Genomic DNA, 16,694 nt, shown 5'->3' on the forward strand with positions numbered 1-16,694 from the left:
TTCACACCCACTCCTCTCTATTAATTAAATGTGATGAAACATGAACTAGTAGATCTTGTCACCTTTCATGAAGAACCTAGTGATTTCATCATAAATCTTAAGAAAAATGGGTAACAGCAATGTTTGAGTAGATTACCATGAATCTTAGATTTTTACACGCCACTTTGGCAGACCACGTTCACACAGGATGGAAGGGTTAAAAGAGAACTGAGGTATCCAGCCTCAAATAAAATTATGGCCATACAAGCATTTTTCAAACAGCCATAAAATTAAGACTCATGCTTATCTAGCTTGTATAGATTTGGGACATTAGCAGCTTAAGGGTTACAAGGGCCCCTTCAGGTCATTTCAACAAATCCTCTATTTTAAGGGAGAATTTCTGCTATGCCAGACAATTTACATTCTCTCATAGTCTTAGTTTAACAGACATTCAAAAGACATAAAAATTAATTTGCATAACCATAAACTAAAATCTCTAAAAATCTCTAATTTAGCTGTTGAGATGGTATTAGACTTTAACTCAATATGCTAAAATCTGATTAATATATCCTGATAAAAAAGGAGTTTTTATATAATTGGAATAGAAAGGTATCTCAGACTGTAAAACTTCAGGGAGTAAAAGAGAGCGTTCCTTCAACATGAGGCATAATTTTGTGCTTTGCCATTACCTTAGTGTATTAGTGACATGAATTATATTGAAGTCATAGCCTACAATTTAGATAAATAAAATCAAGCCAGTATTGAACTTTTCCCCATCCCATACAGTGGTATCCTTGGCAGCTCCTTGGCCATCTATTATGATCCTGACCAATTTCTCTCTGTGGCAATTTAAAAGCTGTAAAAAAATACATAATGGGTGATGACAGGAGAAACAAACCCACACCAGAAATTATTGAACCTTGTACATCTTTGCAAGTGTCTCTATTGACATTTAAGTGTGAGTTACTATGCCACAATATCATAAAAGTGTGCTCTACACTTCAGATATATTGATAGTTAAATGCAAAGAAAGGAGGCCACCATCAGATAAATGGCTAAAGGGATGACCAATCTCAGACCACCTAACTCTTCTGCTGAGCACTGACACACTGCTTAAGCCAAATAAGATGTTTCTGACTTTTTTTGTTCAGTTTCCAACCATCATCCCATTCAAATCCTATGCCAAAAGGATGACTAATACAGTAATTCTGACCCTTCCTCTAAAATTGGTTGGTTATGGGACATTTATTGAGGGCCTAGTATGTGTCAAGCATTGCATGGGCACTGAATCTAGCCCAGTCTTCCACTTAAGGACTGAGGACTTTCAGCTTCTCTTGGTTAAATCAGCACCAGTTAGCATTGTCCCGAGGTTGTTACAAACAAGCTGCTAAAGGGGCAATCTGTTAACAGAGGCAGTATCAGGACTCGGAAGGAGATATGGGTCCTATCCCAACTAGATCACTGCAGGGTTGAATTGGACAGTTTATTTACCCTTAAGGGTGTTAGTTATTTGCCCTAATTATCTCAAAGGTCTGCTGTTGGCGGGGAGGGAATGAGAAAACACTTTAAAAATGTAAAGCAAATAGAAATTAAATGTCTGATAGTAAATGATGTTAAAAATAACACTTTAGTAACTGTTCCCTCCTCCTCTATTTTCTGGAAGTCTGTGTGGAATTGATTTTATTACCTCCAAAAGGTTTGGAAAATTCACCTGTGAAGCCAATTGGACCTGGAGATTTCTTTGGGGGAAGGTTTTTAACTACAAATTACATTTCCTTAATAAATACATGACTAGTGAGGTTCTGTATTTCTTCTGAACTGAGCTTTGGTAGTCTCTCAAGGAAGCGATTCATTTTATCTTAGACGTTGAATGTGATGGCGTTAACTATTCATAACGTTCCCTTATTACTCTTTTAGTGTCTGTAGGATCAGTCGTGATATCTCTTCTTATTCCCAGTATTAGTAATTTGTGTCTTTTTCCCCCACATCAGACTTGCTCATTAATTTTATTGAATTTCTCAAAAAACCTTTCAGTTCCATTGATTTTCCTGTTTTTGTTTTACATTTCAACTATTTACAGCTTTTACCTTCACTATTTCTTTTCTTCTGCTTATTTTGGGTTTAATTTGCTCTTGTTCTTTTTATTTGAATAACTTGACATGTAACACTGTGTAAGTTTAAATATGATGGACAGTGTAATGCTATTTATCACATTACATAATTGTGGTGTTAATACTGCTGTCTATATTCATTATACCGTGCATTAGATCTTTAGGGTTTATTTACCACTTGTTAAACTTTGCACCTTTAAACACCATTACTCTTATCCTTTCTTTTTCTAGGTTCTTAACCTAAAAACAGACTCTACTTTTTTCTGCTTTTTAAATAAAAGCGGTTAATAATATAAATTTCTAAGCACTGCCTTGGTTATATTGCACACATCTGATATCATGTTATTGTTCTTACACAGTTCAAAATATTTTCTAATTTTCTTTGTGATCTTTTTTGATCCATGGGTTACTTAGAAGTGTGTTGTTTAGTTTCCAAATATTTGGAAACTATCAGATGTCTATCAGTTATTGACTTCTAATTTAATTCCATTATGGTCAGAAAACACTTTTTTTTTTCATGTTTAAAACTGACAAGGGATTTATTTATAAAATACCAATGAGCTCCTTCAAATTAAAAAAAAAAAAAACTGAAACCAATAAAAACTCCATAGAAAAAAGAAGACATTTATAATATCCTCTTTATAAAAAGAGAAATCTGAGAAACCAATGGGTATATAAAGTGTCTTTATATTCAAGAAAACACACTTTATTTGATCAAATCCTTTTAGTTTTGAGATCTGCTTTATGACAGAAGATGGTCTGTGTTGGTCAATGTTTCTGTGCACTTAAAAAGAATGTGTATTCTGCTGTTGTTGGGTAGAATATCCTACAAATGTCTGTTATATCAGGTTGGTTGACAGCAGTGTTCAAGTCTATTTCCTTACTGATTTTGTTTGTACTATTAATTACTTAAAGCGTGTGTTGAAATCTCCAAATATAATTGGAGATATCTATTACCTCAGTTCTATTGTTTTCTCTTTCTTGTGTTTTGACAATTATCAGTTGTATAAAATTAGGATTCTGTCCTTTTGATGAATTGACCCCTTTATTATCTAATCTAGTATTGGATATTTGCCAATTGACCCATTTATTATCTAATCTGGTATTGGATATTTGCCCTACCTACCTCATGTCTGTTACAGTAAAAGAACAAGAAAATACTTTGGAAAATATACAGGAAACAGAAGGTAAAATGTTTGCTGGAGGAAGTTAAAAATAACTTTAATGAATTTCCTGGACTATCTGTAAGTTTTATCTATGGTTGTCTCCAACTACACATATAAATGAGGTTTGCCTATGTTTTATCAGATTCTTAGATATAATTTACTGTTGTGAAATAACTGAACAAATAGCAGTATATTACCCTCCACAACTCCCTGTGAGGTAAGTGAGTCTTGCTGATTTAGGAATGAGAAACAAGGTACATGGAGTTCAAGGATTTGCCTCAGAAACCAAACTTCAAATAAATATCCTAGCCTGTTGGTTGACCTCTTCAGCACAGGGCATTTTATTCCGACATAATTATACCCGCTGGCTCAGATGTGAACTTGCTTTATTCTAAGAATTGTAGATTACAATCAGAGAAATACTTGAATGCAATTTGGTTCTTCTTCTCCAAGAAGAAATAAATAGTAAGAGTGTGTTATAAAACTTGATCGTGAAATACGATAGAACAGGCACTTAATAAGTCTGAAGAATAAGACTGCACGTGAAAAATTTAAAAACTAGGTCTATGGCCTAGTTTCAGGTAGAAAAATCTGTCAGCGTTAATTTTTTTCCCTTAAAATTCTTATTCACTTCCCTTTTAAAAAACTTTAAATTGTGTTTAATTTTGATGAACTATTCTTAGTGGAAAGGAAATCTAGACTACACAGTCCATGGCCTCATTAGAATGAGAGTAAAAAATGGCCCAGCTAGTCTATTACACTCTAGAAAATCACACACAATAACAAGCACAGGTTTGTTATCCCATGTTACTACCCTGAGGAGCTGAAAACCAGCCAACAACTACAACTCAGTCTTCTGTCCCTCAAGCCCTAGGCAAGACCACCAGGGGACTACACTGGTCCAAAATACTAGAATGAGTTCTTGATTAGCATTTTAAATTAACTTCAAAAACAAACTCCACGACAATCTAGATGTCACTTCATAGAAGTCTTAGGTCTAAAGGGCTATTAGCTATCACCAACCAATTCCTTCCAAATAAGAAGAAAGTAAGGACCAAACAGGGCAAATGCCTCACTTTTGGTTCTATCACTAGCTAATAGCAGATGTGGGAAGAAAACTTAGGTTTTCTGAGGCATTTTCCTCCCCACTTGCCCCTCATTTTTAAAAAATAACCTTTTCTCTTTTGAATTAGGTAAAATTTATTTGGTTACAGGACAGACAACCAGGATGTAGTGCTCTGAATGATGGCCCCCCAAAGATATCCATGACCTCATTCCTCAAACCTATGAATATTACTTTATATGGCAAAAGATGTGAGTTAAAGATCTGAAAGAAGAAATTTATCCTGGATTAACAGTGGGGGCCTTAAATGCAATCACATGTATCCTTTTAAGAGGCAGAAGTTCTGAGACAGACACACCGAGCAGACAATGCGAAGACAGAGCAGGGAGAGATGGCCATAAACCGAGGAATAATGACAACCACCAGAAGCTGGAAAGACAAGGAAGGAAATCTCCCCTAGGGCCTCCAGGATGGGCTTGACACCTTGATTGCAGACTTCCGGCCTCCAAAATTGTGAGAGAATAAATTCCTGTTGTTTGAAGCCACAAGAAACTAAGACACGGGGAAAATTAAAATTTTTAAATCATGAACCAGACATATAAAACCAATTACTAACCTCAAAAGAATTGTTCCTTAAGTGACCCAAAGAATGCCTAAAACCTTTAATCCTTCATTTTAAAGGGTAAGTTGTGATCGAGGTGATCAAAGATGCAATTTACCCAGAAGTATGGCAAATCTGAGAAGACAAATTCAGAAAGGTCTAATATTTACATAGCTGCTAACAAGAACAGTGTAGGTTTTTCCCCAAACATGCTAGCTGGTAGAGCTCCCGGACAGACATAGGCAACAGTTGTCACTGTGGGTGTTCTGCCAACACAAGTGTAAAGTTGTCATCAGAAATGAGTATGTGGCTTCAAGTGGCTTACAGAAATCCAACAAATCTGCGTCCTGGACTCTGCACAAGCCAACTCTTCTCAGGATGACCTGGACTCCTTCCCATAAGTACAATGATCAGCTAAAGCCATCCTCTATAAGGAGGGAAGGAAAATCAAAGTTTGCGTCGGGGAAAAATGACAACTGCCCAAAGTCCAGGTTCACTGATAGTAACAATATGTAAATATCAACCATACTGAGTCAGTTATAAGTGACACGTCACACTGCAATTTATTGCTTTTAAAATCAACATCCAGAGCACTTAGGTCCAATTTCATGTAAGGCAAATGGAAATAAAAATAGACCAAGTTAGAAAAAAATAGACCAAGTAAAAGGAAAAAGACAGGAAGAAAGACATGCCTTACCAGAAGTTGTTAAATGGGTTATTTCAGTAAGATGTATAAATCATGCTATGTGGTTAAATTAAAATACCTCAATAAAAGCAAAAAATACTAGTCTTCCTTAGAAACCCTTGTACCCTGGATACCTTTCTCTCATCTCTAGAGCTACTGTCAAAGCCTCTGAAAATCACCAGAACTTCCCTAGATACATAAAAATCCAGTCACTTCAGAGGTATGTTCTTTCTTCTTTCCTCAGCTGTCATCCTGCTCACCTCCTACAAAACAGAAGCCGTCTGGATTTCAGAAAGACCAATGAAGATGTTATTTTCCCTTTTAGTGAACAATCCTTTTATGTTTGGATGCTATGGTATGCCTCTAAGTGCCTGAAATTTAACTTTTGTAACACAGGCTCAGCATTTTGTATTGTGAACAGAGTGGCTGGTACAAGTTAACAACCAAGCCAAGTTCTCCAAAGGCAAGAAATACAAGCCTAAACTTAGGATTTTTTTTAATGTGATAGTCTGAGAATTTCAATGCAAAATTACCCACCAAAACTTCCCCAGCAGAGAGAAATGTTTATCAGATCTATTAACTGTGACCTTGTAAGAGAATCCACAAAAAGACAAGCAGTTTTTATTTGCATACCACAGAAAACCAAAAAAATCTAGGTTCAAGTCCTGAAATTTTACAAATAAAAATATACCATTAAGAACATCAAAGAAGGGGTCACTGATTAATTTATTTATAGACCCAAGTAGCTGAGGCTGGAAATGAGAGGAGTCTACTCGGAGAGCAATCTAAGGTGGCATGATTTGGTTACCTATTCTTCAGATCAGTTGTTTTTCTTTTTCCCCAAAGTGTGGGTCTCCACACAATGTAAAATCAGTTCAGCAGAAACTGACCCATGTTTTTGAGAAAATAAAATAGTATACTATACATGAGAAAGTACCAGAACGCTTTGCACGTTTATTTGCATAGTGAAACTTTCAGTGTGTATACAGTCAGTGTAAAATGTATTTCTTACTGAGGGTCAAGTTAAAGTTTGAGATACTGATACAGAAGAATGCAAGTAAAGGAATGAGGAATAAATCAGGTGAAAATGTAAGAAGCACCTGAGACAAAGTCCACCTTCTTCAAAAGCATATTTGCCATTATCTTAGGAAGTCAAATAAACACAAGATGCAATCAATGTTTAAACTGTAAGAAGTGGTAAAAACCTTTAATGAAATTTTCCTTTTATCCAATGGAACAATGATCACTTTGTATATGAACAGATAAGTATAAGGATTTAGTGATCCACTTACCAAAGGACACTTCCTAAGCACTTCACTCATCTTCTCCTTCTGATTTCCAATTGGCAAAATAAAAGATTTTTGACAAGATAATCAACTTTACCATCTGTCATTTTAGATCAATGGTTTTCAGGTGGAAATTTTTGCACCCCTCCCTCCTGGGACATTTGTGACATTTTGATTGTCACAAGCAGAAGTGTGGGGGAAGTGAGATGCATTTATTAGGCTCGAAATGTCAATGGTGCTGAGGTTGAGAAACCCTGTAGTAGATCAAGATTGTATTCCTCTCAAACTTAAATTAGGGACAGATACACTTAACCTCTATCACTTTCGCTCTTATAAACTAAGCAGCTGCATTATTAGCATACCTTCAAATAGTTGTAACTATGAAATAGGTTTTCCTTTTTCAAGTGCAGAGAACATGAACATCTCTTTTCTATTCTTGATAAGCTCAGTTAAAATCATCTTTCTTTTGTGCAATGTCAAAAAGATCTCTAGTCATAAGAGTACTTCATCTGTATTTGAACTTAATACAGTAAACACTTTCCCCTTGACTCTAATTAAATCAGTGAAGAGAGCTGTATAAACTCTGGTACAGCCAATATGTAATGAAAATTTCCACATTTTACTAAAACATACTGGAATGAATAGAATGGGCATTACCAACAGGATATGGACTGCACATAAAATATTTTGAAGGAAATATATTCAAAGGCAAAAAATAACCCAAGTGATGAATTAGTCTCCAACACCCTAAGTATCACCCTCTTTAAGCAACTTCCTTTTTATCCAAGTTCAGATATCCTCAAAGGAATAGCAGAAAGACAGATTTAGAAGATCTTTAATGTTGTAAAGAAACAGACATACATGGAGGGAAAAGTTCCTAGAGAAGAGCCTAATATAAAAGCATTGGGGACATGGACAATGCTTGAAAAGCACTTAGCATGATGCCTAGTAGCTACCAGGTAGTATTTTTTAAGTTACCTTTCGAAAATTTGTATTTTCAAACCGAAAGTCACCTTAGTTCTTAATGGAAAAATAGCAAATTTTTGAGGTGTAATGAGTAAGGAGGTGGTGAGAAGTACTTGATTATAACTGAAAACACAAAAACAACCGGCTTTCAAGTTTAATTTTAATCACAAATTATCCCTGCAAAGATTTATAAATTGGAGATCCAACCTGTCTCCACCCCACTGTGTCCCTAGAGGTAACACACTTCGGTATGTAGCTTTCCACAACTTTTCTTTGGATTATACACATATCTGTTTGCCCGTGGAAATAAGCATTGTTGCTACGACGGCGATTTTTCTTGGGTGCCTTTCCACAACAATACAGAGGTTTATCCTATTCGTTCTAACATTTCAAGCCAGTCTTCCTAAAGAAGCGAGTTCTCAAAGTCAAAAGACCTCCCTTGTTCCCCCGCAAAACCTAAAAAGTGGTGGACGGTGGGATGTGTCGATGTGGGTAGCCAAACTCGCAGCATACAGGAGCAAACTTAGAGCTTCCCTACCAGAGATGTGTGTGGCATGGAGGCCCAAAGGCTTCGTTAAAGTCACCGTGGATAAAATTCCCACCCCCACGCGCCATCACAGGCACTGAATCCCCTTCCTCGCATCCCCAAATCTAGCACCTCCCTCTTTTGCAGCGCTGATTGGACGACCTGCCCGAGCGCTTTCCGTAGCCTGCCCGCCTACTGGCTCCAGACTTGGTCCATCCATTTAACCGCCCAACTCCCGCATTCCCCATTGGAGTCAAACCGCTGCCTCCGGAGGAGCCCGACCTACCGCGCGCTTCGTGCTCATTGGCTCAGCGAGACGCTGCTCAGGAGGAGAAAACCCGCCTCTCACATACCGATGGCCCAAGGACCGATCACTCGGCAGCTAAAGGCAGACCCAATTGGCCTATACACTCGCCAGTCAAACTCTTCGGCTGCAAAGCTCCACAGAACCTACGGGGATAAAACACCCCGCCCCTGTTCTTCCATTGGTTGGCCGGACCCACCGCTCCCCCTTCACGAGCCCCCACCCCGCGGTCCATTCATTTCACACAATAACGGGCCCAACTGGAGTCGGTTCAAAACCGCATATGAGTAGGCAAGACTGTCCGCCACTTACCCGGGATCGAGACCGATCACTCACGTTATCGTCGCCCCTGTTCCTCTGTGGAGAGGCCGGACCACAAGCCACCGCTGCCGCCGCCTTCTGCGCAACGCCAACCGCCCGCCAAAACGGATCCTTCCCTGCGCCTGCGCGACCAATCCTGGGCCCAGACCCTTTCCCCGCCCATTACGTCTGCGCAAAAAGGGGCCCAACTCCCGCCACTGCGCAGGCGCCTTAGGTTAGCCGCCGTCTCCCGCCCGCCATTTCACGTGTTCCAAGCGCCAGGCGGAACTTCTTAACGCGCCTGCGTAAACTCGCCATTTTACTACACATGCGCTCAGCAGGCGTCTTCGCCCAAAAAAAAAAAAAAGGTTACTTGGTAACTACTTTTCTCATGCATAGTATCAGTCATAATTAGCCGAATGAGTTGAATATAATATTCGGGGCGTAGAAGATAAAAAATTTATTTAACTACCTTAAGTGCTTTCAAATATGAATGATTGGTTGGCTAGCCAATCAGACTATTTAAGACTAATACTACTCGGGAGCCAAAGGACCCCCCCCCAAGGGGTGGAGACTGCGTAGAACGCCCAGACGGATGACGGCACGCTGCAATGCAGCACCAGAGACCAATAGAAAGGGGAAGCTATTTCAAATATCCAATCAGAGTTGCTCAGGGGCGGAGTCTACCAATGCCGACAGCGAGGAGGCGGGATAAAAAAGCGAGGCCGAAGGTAGGCTGGCAGATACGTTGGTTAGATTGCTCCTTTCTGCCCGTGGACGCCGCGGAGTAAGCATCGTTAAAGCGTCCCCTCCCGGCTGCCGTCATGTCGAAGTCAGAGGTGAGTAAGACGCTCTCTCTAGCTGAATTTTGTTCCTCGCCCTTTCCTGAGTTCGGTAGGTTGCGGCCTGGTTTGGCTGCTAGCACTAGTCCTTTCGGCAGTTCTTAGGTCGCTGCCAGGGCCTACTCCTCCCTGAGTTCAGGTCGCCATTTTGTCCTCGTCGCCATGAGGCTGCCGTCTTGCAGCCCTTAGTTATCACGCCGGTCTCGTTCCTCCTTGCAAAACTCTTAGGCACATTAGGTCTATTTTTTTTTACCTTGTCTCAGTAGGCGACTTTATAAAGAGCAGCTATAGTCCAGTATTGGCGGTGTGGTCCTCCCCCGGAATCCTTTTGTTGCGCTTGCGTTGGAGGGAGAGTAAGGGACGCATGCGCTCGCCGCTTCCCAGCACTCCCAGCCCCCAACACGCCGTGTCCCCTGATAGGGGGAAGCACGTGGCTTGTTGCGACCCAAAGGAACAATATGTGTTTCGTGTGTTGCTAGCTAATTTTGCCTCTGCTAACTGGGAGATGCTTTGCGTTATAGCTCCACTTAACGCTTTTTCCCCCTTCTCCTAGTCTCCCAAAGAGCCCGAACAGCTGCGGAAGCTCTTCATCGGAGGTTTGAGCTTTGAAACAACCGATGAGAGTCTGAGGAGCCACTTTGAGCAATGGGGAACGCTCACAGATTGTGTGGTAAGACTTGGAAGTGACAAAGCCGTAGAACTAGTCGATTTCCTTGGGCTATCTTGCTGCAGTTCCTATTTGAAGGCTTATGAAGATTGCTAATGAGATTATGGTTGGGAATGATATGATAGAGGGTGTGGCTTTCTTAACTGATTTTAAAAGCTCCCTCTCAATAGATTACAAAATGGCTAGTGGGAAATTGAAAGGCTTAGTAATAGGGTTGGTGCAAATTTTCCTATTGCCTTACTCAACGTAGAAATGACACTAGGTTCTGAGATACTACTTACTATGTATTAAACTAACATCTAAGGTAATGAGGGATCCAAACACCAAGCGCTCCAGAGGCTTTGGGTTTGTCACATATGCCACTGTGGAGGAGGTGGATGCAGCCATGAATGCAAGGCCACACAAGGTGGATGGAAGAGTTGTGGAACCAAAGAGGGCCGTCTCAAGAGAAGTGAGTGACGTTTTCCCCTCCCATTGGTCATTTGGCTTTACGTTTGGGGGTGTAATAGACTTTGGGGATAGATTTTACTAATACAAATAACTTGGGTTTTGTTTTCCTGTTAGGATTCTCAAAGACCTGGTGCCCACTTAACTGTGAAAAAGATTTTTGTTGGTGGCATTAAAGAAGACACGGAGGAACATCACCTAAGAGATTATTTTGAACAGTATGGGAAAATTGAAGTGATTGAAATCATGACTGACCGGGGCAGTGGCAAGAAGAGAGGCTTTGCTTTTGTAACCTTTGACGACCATGACTCCGTAGACAAGATTGTCAGTAAGTACAGGTGAAATCCTGGAAGTAAGGGTTCTGAAATTCATGTAGTAGTTTATACCTTGAGGTCACATGCTTTTTATCTTTGTTTTTTTAGTTCAGAAGTACCATACTGTGAATGGCCACAACTGTGAAGTAAGGAAAGCTCTATCTAAGCAAGAGATGGCTAGTGCTTCATCCAGCCAAAGAGGTGGGTTTATTTGTAAATTGAAACTTAAACATAACTTTTGAGTAATTCTAGTCTCTAGAGTTTAACGCTCAAACTTACCCCTTCAGGTCGAAGTGGTTCTGGAAACTTCGGTGGTGGTCGTGGAGGTGGTTTTGGTGGGAATGACAATTTTGGTCGCGGAGGAAACTTTAGTGGTCGAGGTATGTGTGGTTATGGTTTACTACTAAGAATTAATGATAAACTTGTAACTTAATTACCCCCAGATGACTTGTTTTTGCAATCTGGTGGCACGTAACTCCTGTCCAACATTTCCAAAGTTACATTTTATACAATTGTAGTGCCGACTTCTCGCTGACCAGAAGTTAGTCTTTAATCTGGAAATAATTGTTGTAATTTTTTATTAATTGTCCCTAAAACCTAGACTTAGTAGGGTATAACTTACGCAATTCACATACTTAAAACCTGGTTTTAAAATTCTGTTTTCTTTCAGGTGGTTTTGGTGGCAGTCGTGGTGGTGGTGGATATGGTGGCAGTGGGGATGGCTACAATGGATTTGGTAATGATGGTAAGGTTTTTTGTTGTTTTTTTAAGGAACCATAGGTAAAGTTTTGGCAACCTTTAGAATAGGCTAGTAGAGACTAAAACTATAGTGCATGATAAGTTCCCAACTCTGACCATAACAGCATGTTGTGAGCAGGCCTTTAGCCATCATGCTTGCACAAATTTTGACTGTTTTTTCAATACTTTTGTCTTATTGAGAAGAATTGTATTCTTGTAGGTGGTTATGGAGGAGGCGGCCCTGGTTACTCTGGAGGAAGCAGAGGCTATGGAAGTGGTGGACAGGGTTATGGAAACCAGGGCAGTGGCTATGGCGGGAGTGGCAGCTATGACAGCTATAACAACGGAGGAGGCGGAGGCGGCTTTGGCGGTGGTAGTGGTAGGTATCCAGTGATCCAGGTACTTGGTGCAATAGCTAGCTTAGCCTTTTAGTTTATCCGTATGGGGACTTGATGCTTTGAAACGTCTGGTATACTGCATGGTGCTTTTTTTTTTAATGGGCTTGCAATGCTACCTCCTCCTAGCTTTAAGCTGGGGCCGCCTCACTCCCAAATAGATGGATAAGTGGATAGTGGTGTACTCAATTGGAATTAGATTGCCTTCTAGCAGGATTTTAGTATCTTAACTCTTTTGGGACCTTAGGCACTTAGTTGATGTATCCAGCATGTGTTTGCAGTGCCCCTGGATGGGTAAGGGCCTTCAAGGCTAGAAAATACATTATACTATGTGCTATACTGTGGTAAGTTGGGGGTGATTTTTTAACTACTGGATTATTCAACTGAATGCCTTGCCCCGAAAGGATGTAATACAGATAATAGAGTTTGGGAGAAAGGCAGGAAACTCATGTAACTTGTGCTCTGAACACGAGAATTTCTCATTTTCCCCAAATAACAGATAAAGGGCCCTCTTTTCCATTCTTAGGAAGCAATTTTGGAGGTGGTGGAAGCTACAATGATTTTGGCAGTTACAACAATCAATCTTCAAATTTTGGACCCATGAAAGGAGGAAACTTCGGAGGCAGAAGTTCTGGCCCCTATGGTGGTGGTGGCCAATATTTTGCCAAACCACGAAACCAAGGTATAGTATAAATGTATTGGAGAGCCAGGCATATCCATAACCAGTAAGTACAGTTAAGGAAAACATTAGATCTTTAGGCAGTGCATGTGTAGACAACAAAAAGCTGATGATTTTAAACTTTGAGAAAGTTTTAAGCAACTAGTAGCTTGTAATTGAATTGGGAAAATCATGGGAGCCCAAACTCATGAATCACCCCAAATAGAAAACCTGTTTGTACTGTTAAATTAGCACTTTCAAAGTTTAAGGGAACAAATTTTTTTCTTAGGTGGCTATGGCGGTTCCAGCAGCAGCAGTAGCTATGGCAGTGGCAGAAGATTTTAATTAACTGCCCAGGTAAGTAAACACCTTTTTGTGTTTTCACTTAATTTTTTATAATTGATAATGAACCCAGTAACCCTAATGTAGCTGAGCAGTGCAACATAGTTAACGTTATAATTGCAGTAAAATTGTGGATATTAAGTTAATGTTCAGATCAGCAAAATTTGTGGGAAACAACTTGCTATTGGATTGTAGCCTTGAGTCTTAATATGTTTAGATTAACAACTTTATTCCGTATTGTTCAACAGGAAACAAAGCTTAGCAGGAGAGGAGAGCCAGAGAAGTGACAGGGAAGCTACAGGTTACAACAGATTTGTGAACTCAGCCAAGCACAGTGGTGGCAGGGCCTAGCTGCTACAAAGAAGACATGTTTTAGACAATACTCATGTGTATGGGCAAAAAAACTCGAGGACTGTATTTGTGACTAATTGTATAACAGGTTATTTTAGTTTCTGTTCTGTGGAAAGTGTAAAGCATTCCAACCAAGGGTTTTAATGTAGATTTTTTTTTTTTTTGCACCCATGCTGTTGATTGCTAAATGTAATAGTCTGATCATGACGCTGAATAAATGTGTCTTTTTTTAAATGTGCTGTGTAAAGTTAGTCTACTCTGAAGCCATTTTGGTAAACTACCCCAACAGTGTGAAGTTAGAATTCCTTCAGGGTGATGCCAGGTTCCATTCAAAATTTATTTACAATCTGCTTGGGTGGAGAGGCCATTGTCTTCAGAAACTTTGGTGTAGTTGAACTGACAGTTACTGTGTTGTGACCTGGAGTTCACCGTTAAAAGGGTCACCCAAGCAGTCACGGAGTTTTTGGTTATTAATATGTTTGTTGGCACATCCTATGCAATATATCTAAATTGAATTATGGTACCAGATAAAGTTATAGATGGGAATGAAGCTTGTGTATCATCCATTATCATGTGTAATCAATAAACGATTTAATACCCTCTTGAATGGAATGACAACTGTATGGATTTGGGACTGGCAGAGCTTTGGACTTTTCCCTACCCACTACCCCTGATAATGTTGAATGCTTCTATCACAATTCAAGTGCAAAACTCTGCCAGAGAATAGAAACTAGCTGCTGGCTAATGCCACCCCATAAACCCACAGATTAGAAGGTTTGAGAGACCTTTTAAATTAAGTAATACCAGTAAGAATTTATTCTTGACACAAAAACAGGCTTAAAGGAAAACTGCAGTTTTTCTGGTTGGGTGGGTCTTTATAGAGGTTTATAGATTGATCATAGTAACATGTAGAGTAAAATTGGAAGCAGTGAGGAACCATATTCTCTACTTACATTCATGCTAACTGCAGTTTTCCTTTAAATGTGACACAAGATTACACAACCATCCTAAAGTGTTGATTGTATAGAAAATGATTTCTAAATCTTTATAACAGGTTACTGTTACAACAATATCCAATCATTGTTATTTGTACATAGCTTCCTTTGAGCCTTTCCCTTGCCCTCAATTTCAGTGCCATTGTACCTAGTAGCATAGAGATGTGTTTATCACTAGGACTGTGTATTCCATCCCATGGGTTTGTTACTTGGAAGTTTGGGGAGGGATGGGTGGGGTTGCGCGGGAGGTGGAGGTGGGTGGGAAAGCATGGATAATAGTTCCATGGGTTTGATACTGGCTGAGTTTGCAATGGCAGGTGGAACCTTAACTATTGAGGGAGTTTGCAGATACCTCAGGATTCGTGAAAATGCCTTTAAAGATCCAGGAGAGATGTTCAGCTACTAGGAACTGCTAGCAAGTATAGCGCGAATGACTCCGAGCTCAGACACTCTACAGCTGAGAGTAGACACTTGTGGTATGTGGAGTACAGATAAGCCAGGGGCAGGCCACGGCACCCTCCATGAAAGCTAGGAGGGAGTGAAATTTCAGTGACCACCGCCAGGAAGGAGGCAGACAAGAGTAAGGCACACCTGACTCTTAGGACTAGCAGTCAGAACCAGGAGAAAAGGTTTTATTACTATGCTGGTAGGTAAGAACAGATTTTACTTACATCCATATAGTTAACCTAAAATCCAGTTTTCTGTTATATTTTCCTTAATATATTGAGCCAAAACTAGTCCAGTTAAGCTGAATTTGGTTTTTCTGGAGATAAATTTGCTTTAAATTCACCCTACTCTTGGTGGCTCCCAATTGAAGGAATTTCTATACTGTAATAATGTAACTTTACCCTTTAATTTCTATATCTCCTACCTTCCTTTGACCCATTTCTTTAAAACAATGGCTCAAAGTAATGCATTAGAATCTTCCCCAAAATGATGGTGGGAGGGTGGGTGGACCACTAATGGGGGTGTGGAGGGGATTTAGCCTGAGATGGGACTTGTGCCATAGAAAAGCTAGTTCTAAAGGCTGTTTACTTTTCTAGGGAGGAGTCTACTACTACAGGCTTTTCAACTCTTAAACAGAAACTCATCAGTTAAAGCTCATGACCAAAAGGTAAGTTTTTATAAAGTAACAGCAATAGTGTTCAGTATTAGCCAATAGAAAGATTCACAAGCTGTGCCTCAGAAACTGCCCCCCCCCCCCATTTTGAGATCTAATTTAGTCTATTTGGTCTCAGATTTAGCCAGTAGAGAGCTATTAAAGCAGTTTGGTTCTCAGTAAAGAGAATGGATATAACTACAGTCTTTCACCTGCTTATATATAGACTTAAATTTTTTTTCTTTTTTGCAGGAACATCCTTATGAGGACTTTTATCTGAGCCACTGTGCATTTCATTTCCACTGCCATGCAGTAGCCATTAGCTGCTATGCAGCTTGAATCAGTCATTCAGTTTTGTGAATGGACTTTTTAAAAATAAAGTGCTTTTATTAGCTTGGTTCTGTTTCTTGTTTTCTTTGTCTCCCTTCATGGTATTTATGGGAACTTGAGATAACTGCACATTCTAAACCATTTCAAGTTTGAGAATGGGAAATACGGAAATTAATGACATACCAGAGGTCTGGCAAACCAGATTTTTTAGCAGAGCTACCCTCTCCCCTCATTCCTTACAGATTTTTGAAGCTAGCAGTTTAAAGAAAACTAATATAGATGCTTTAAGTAAAACTTTGTGCTACTCAGATGGAGAAAGGGTTGGCTTTAGAAGTGGTTTACTAAGTAAAAGTTTCCCCTGTCCACATCGTGGTTTTATAAAACCAGAAACTGGCTCCCACTGCAGGAGTATATCTTGACCCAGTTAGAAGTAAGCTGTTTACTATTGCTCTTGAGCATGTCGTTTTTGTAGCTATTCTGGCAAGGGAAGATGAAGTTGTAGTAAAAGCCAACAGCTGCTGTTGAATTC

At 39.8% G+C, this 16,694-nt stretch overlaps 2 protein-coding genes across 4 annotated transcripts in view; one reads left to right on the plus strand and one right to left on the minus strand.

Annotated features, from left to right (window-relative positions):
* The window catches only part of CBX5 (chromobox 5), a 33,771-nt gene extending 24,626 nt beyond the window's left edge, over positions 1 to 9,145 (minus strand). Inside the window, exon 1 of the mRNA XM_010994098.3 lies at positions 9,000 to 9,145. The gene's annotated coding sequence lies outside the window, so the exon portion shown is untranslated. The remainder of the gene's footprint in view (positions 1 to 8,999) is intronic.
* Positions 9,146 to 9,678: 533 nt separating this feature from the next.
* HNRNPA1 (heterogeneous nuclear ribonucleoprotein A1) lies at positions 9,679 to 16,232 on the plus strand. 3 transcript variants are annotated; one of them, XR_838248.3, is made up of 12 exons: positions 9,679 to 9,826; positions 10,383 to 10,499; positions 10,801 to 10,947; positions 11,061 to 11,271; positions 11,366 to 11,458; positions 11,545 to 11,637; positions 11,928 to 12,002; positions 12,216 to 12,374; positions 12,917 to 13,072; positions 13,338 to 13,405; positions 15,780 to 15,850; positions 16,088 to 16,232. XR_838248.3 is itself a non-coding variant. In XM_010994096.3 (11 exons), exons 1-10 carry the CDS (start codon positions 9,812 to 9,814, stop codon positions 13,391 to 13,393), a joined length of 1,122 nt encoding a protein of 373 aa, XP_010992398.1. In that variant the 5' UTR covers positions 9,679 to 9,811; the 3' UTR covers positions 13,394 to 13,405; positions 13,639 to 14,348. The 3 variants fall into 3 exon arrangements, 2 of the variants coding, with proteins under 2 accessions (XP_010992398.1, XP_010992399.1); XM_010994096.3 differs by lacking the exons at positions 15,780 to 15,850; positions 16,088 to 16,232 and adding an exon at positions 13,639 to 14,348; XM_010994097.3 differs by lacking the exons at positions 12,216 to 12,374; positions 15,780 to 15,850; positions 16,088 to 16,232 and adding an exon at positions 13,639 to 14,348.
* Positions 16,233 to 16,694: the final 462 nt, after the last annotated feature.

Source organism: Camelus dromedarius, chromosome 11 (assembly GCF_036321535.1).
Source record: "Camelus dromedarius isolate mCamDro1 chromosome 11, mCamDro1.pat, whole genome shotgun sequence".
Classification (NCBI taxonomy): Eukaryota; Metazoa; Chordata; class Mammalia; order Artiodactyla; family Camelidae; genus Camelus; species Camelus dromedarius.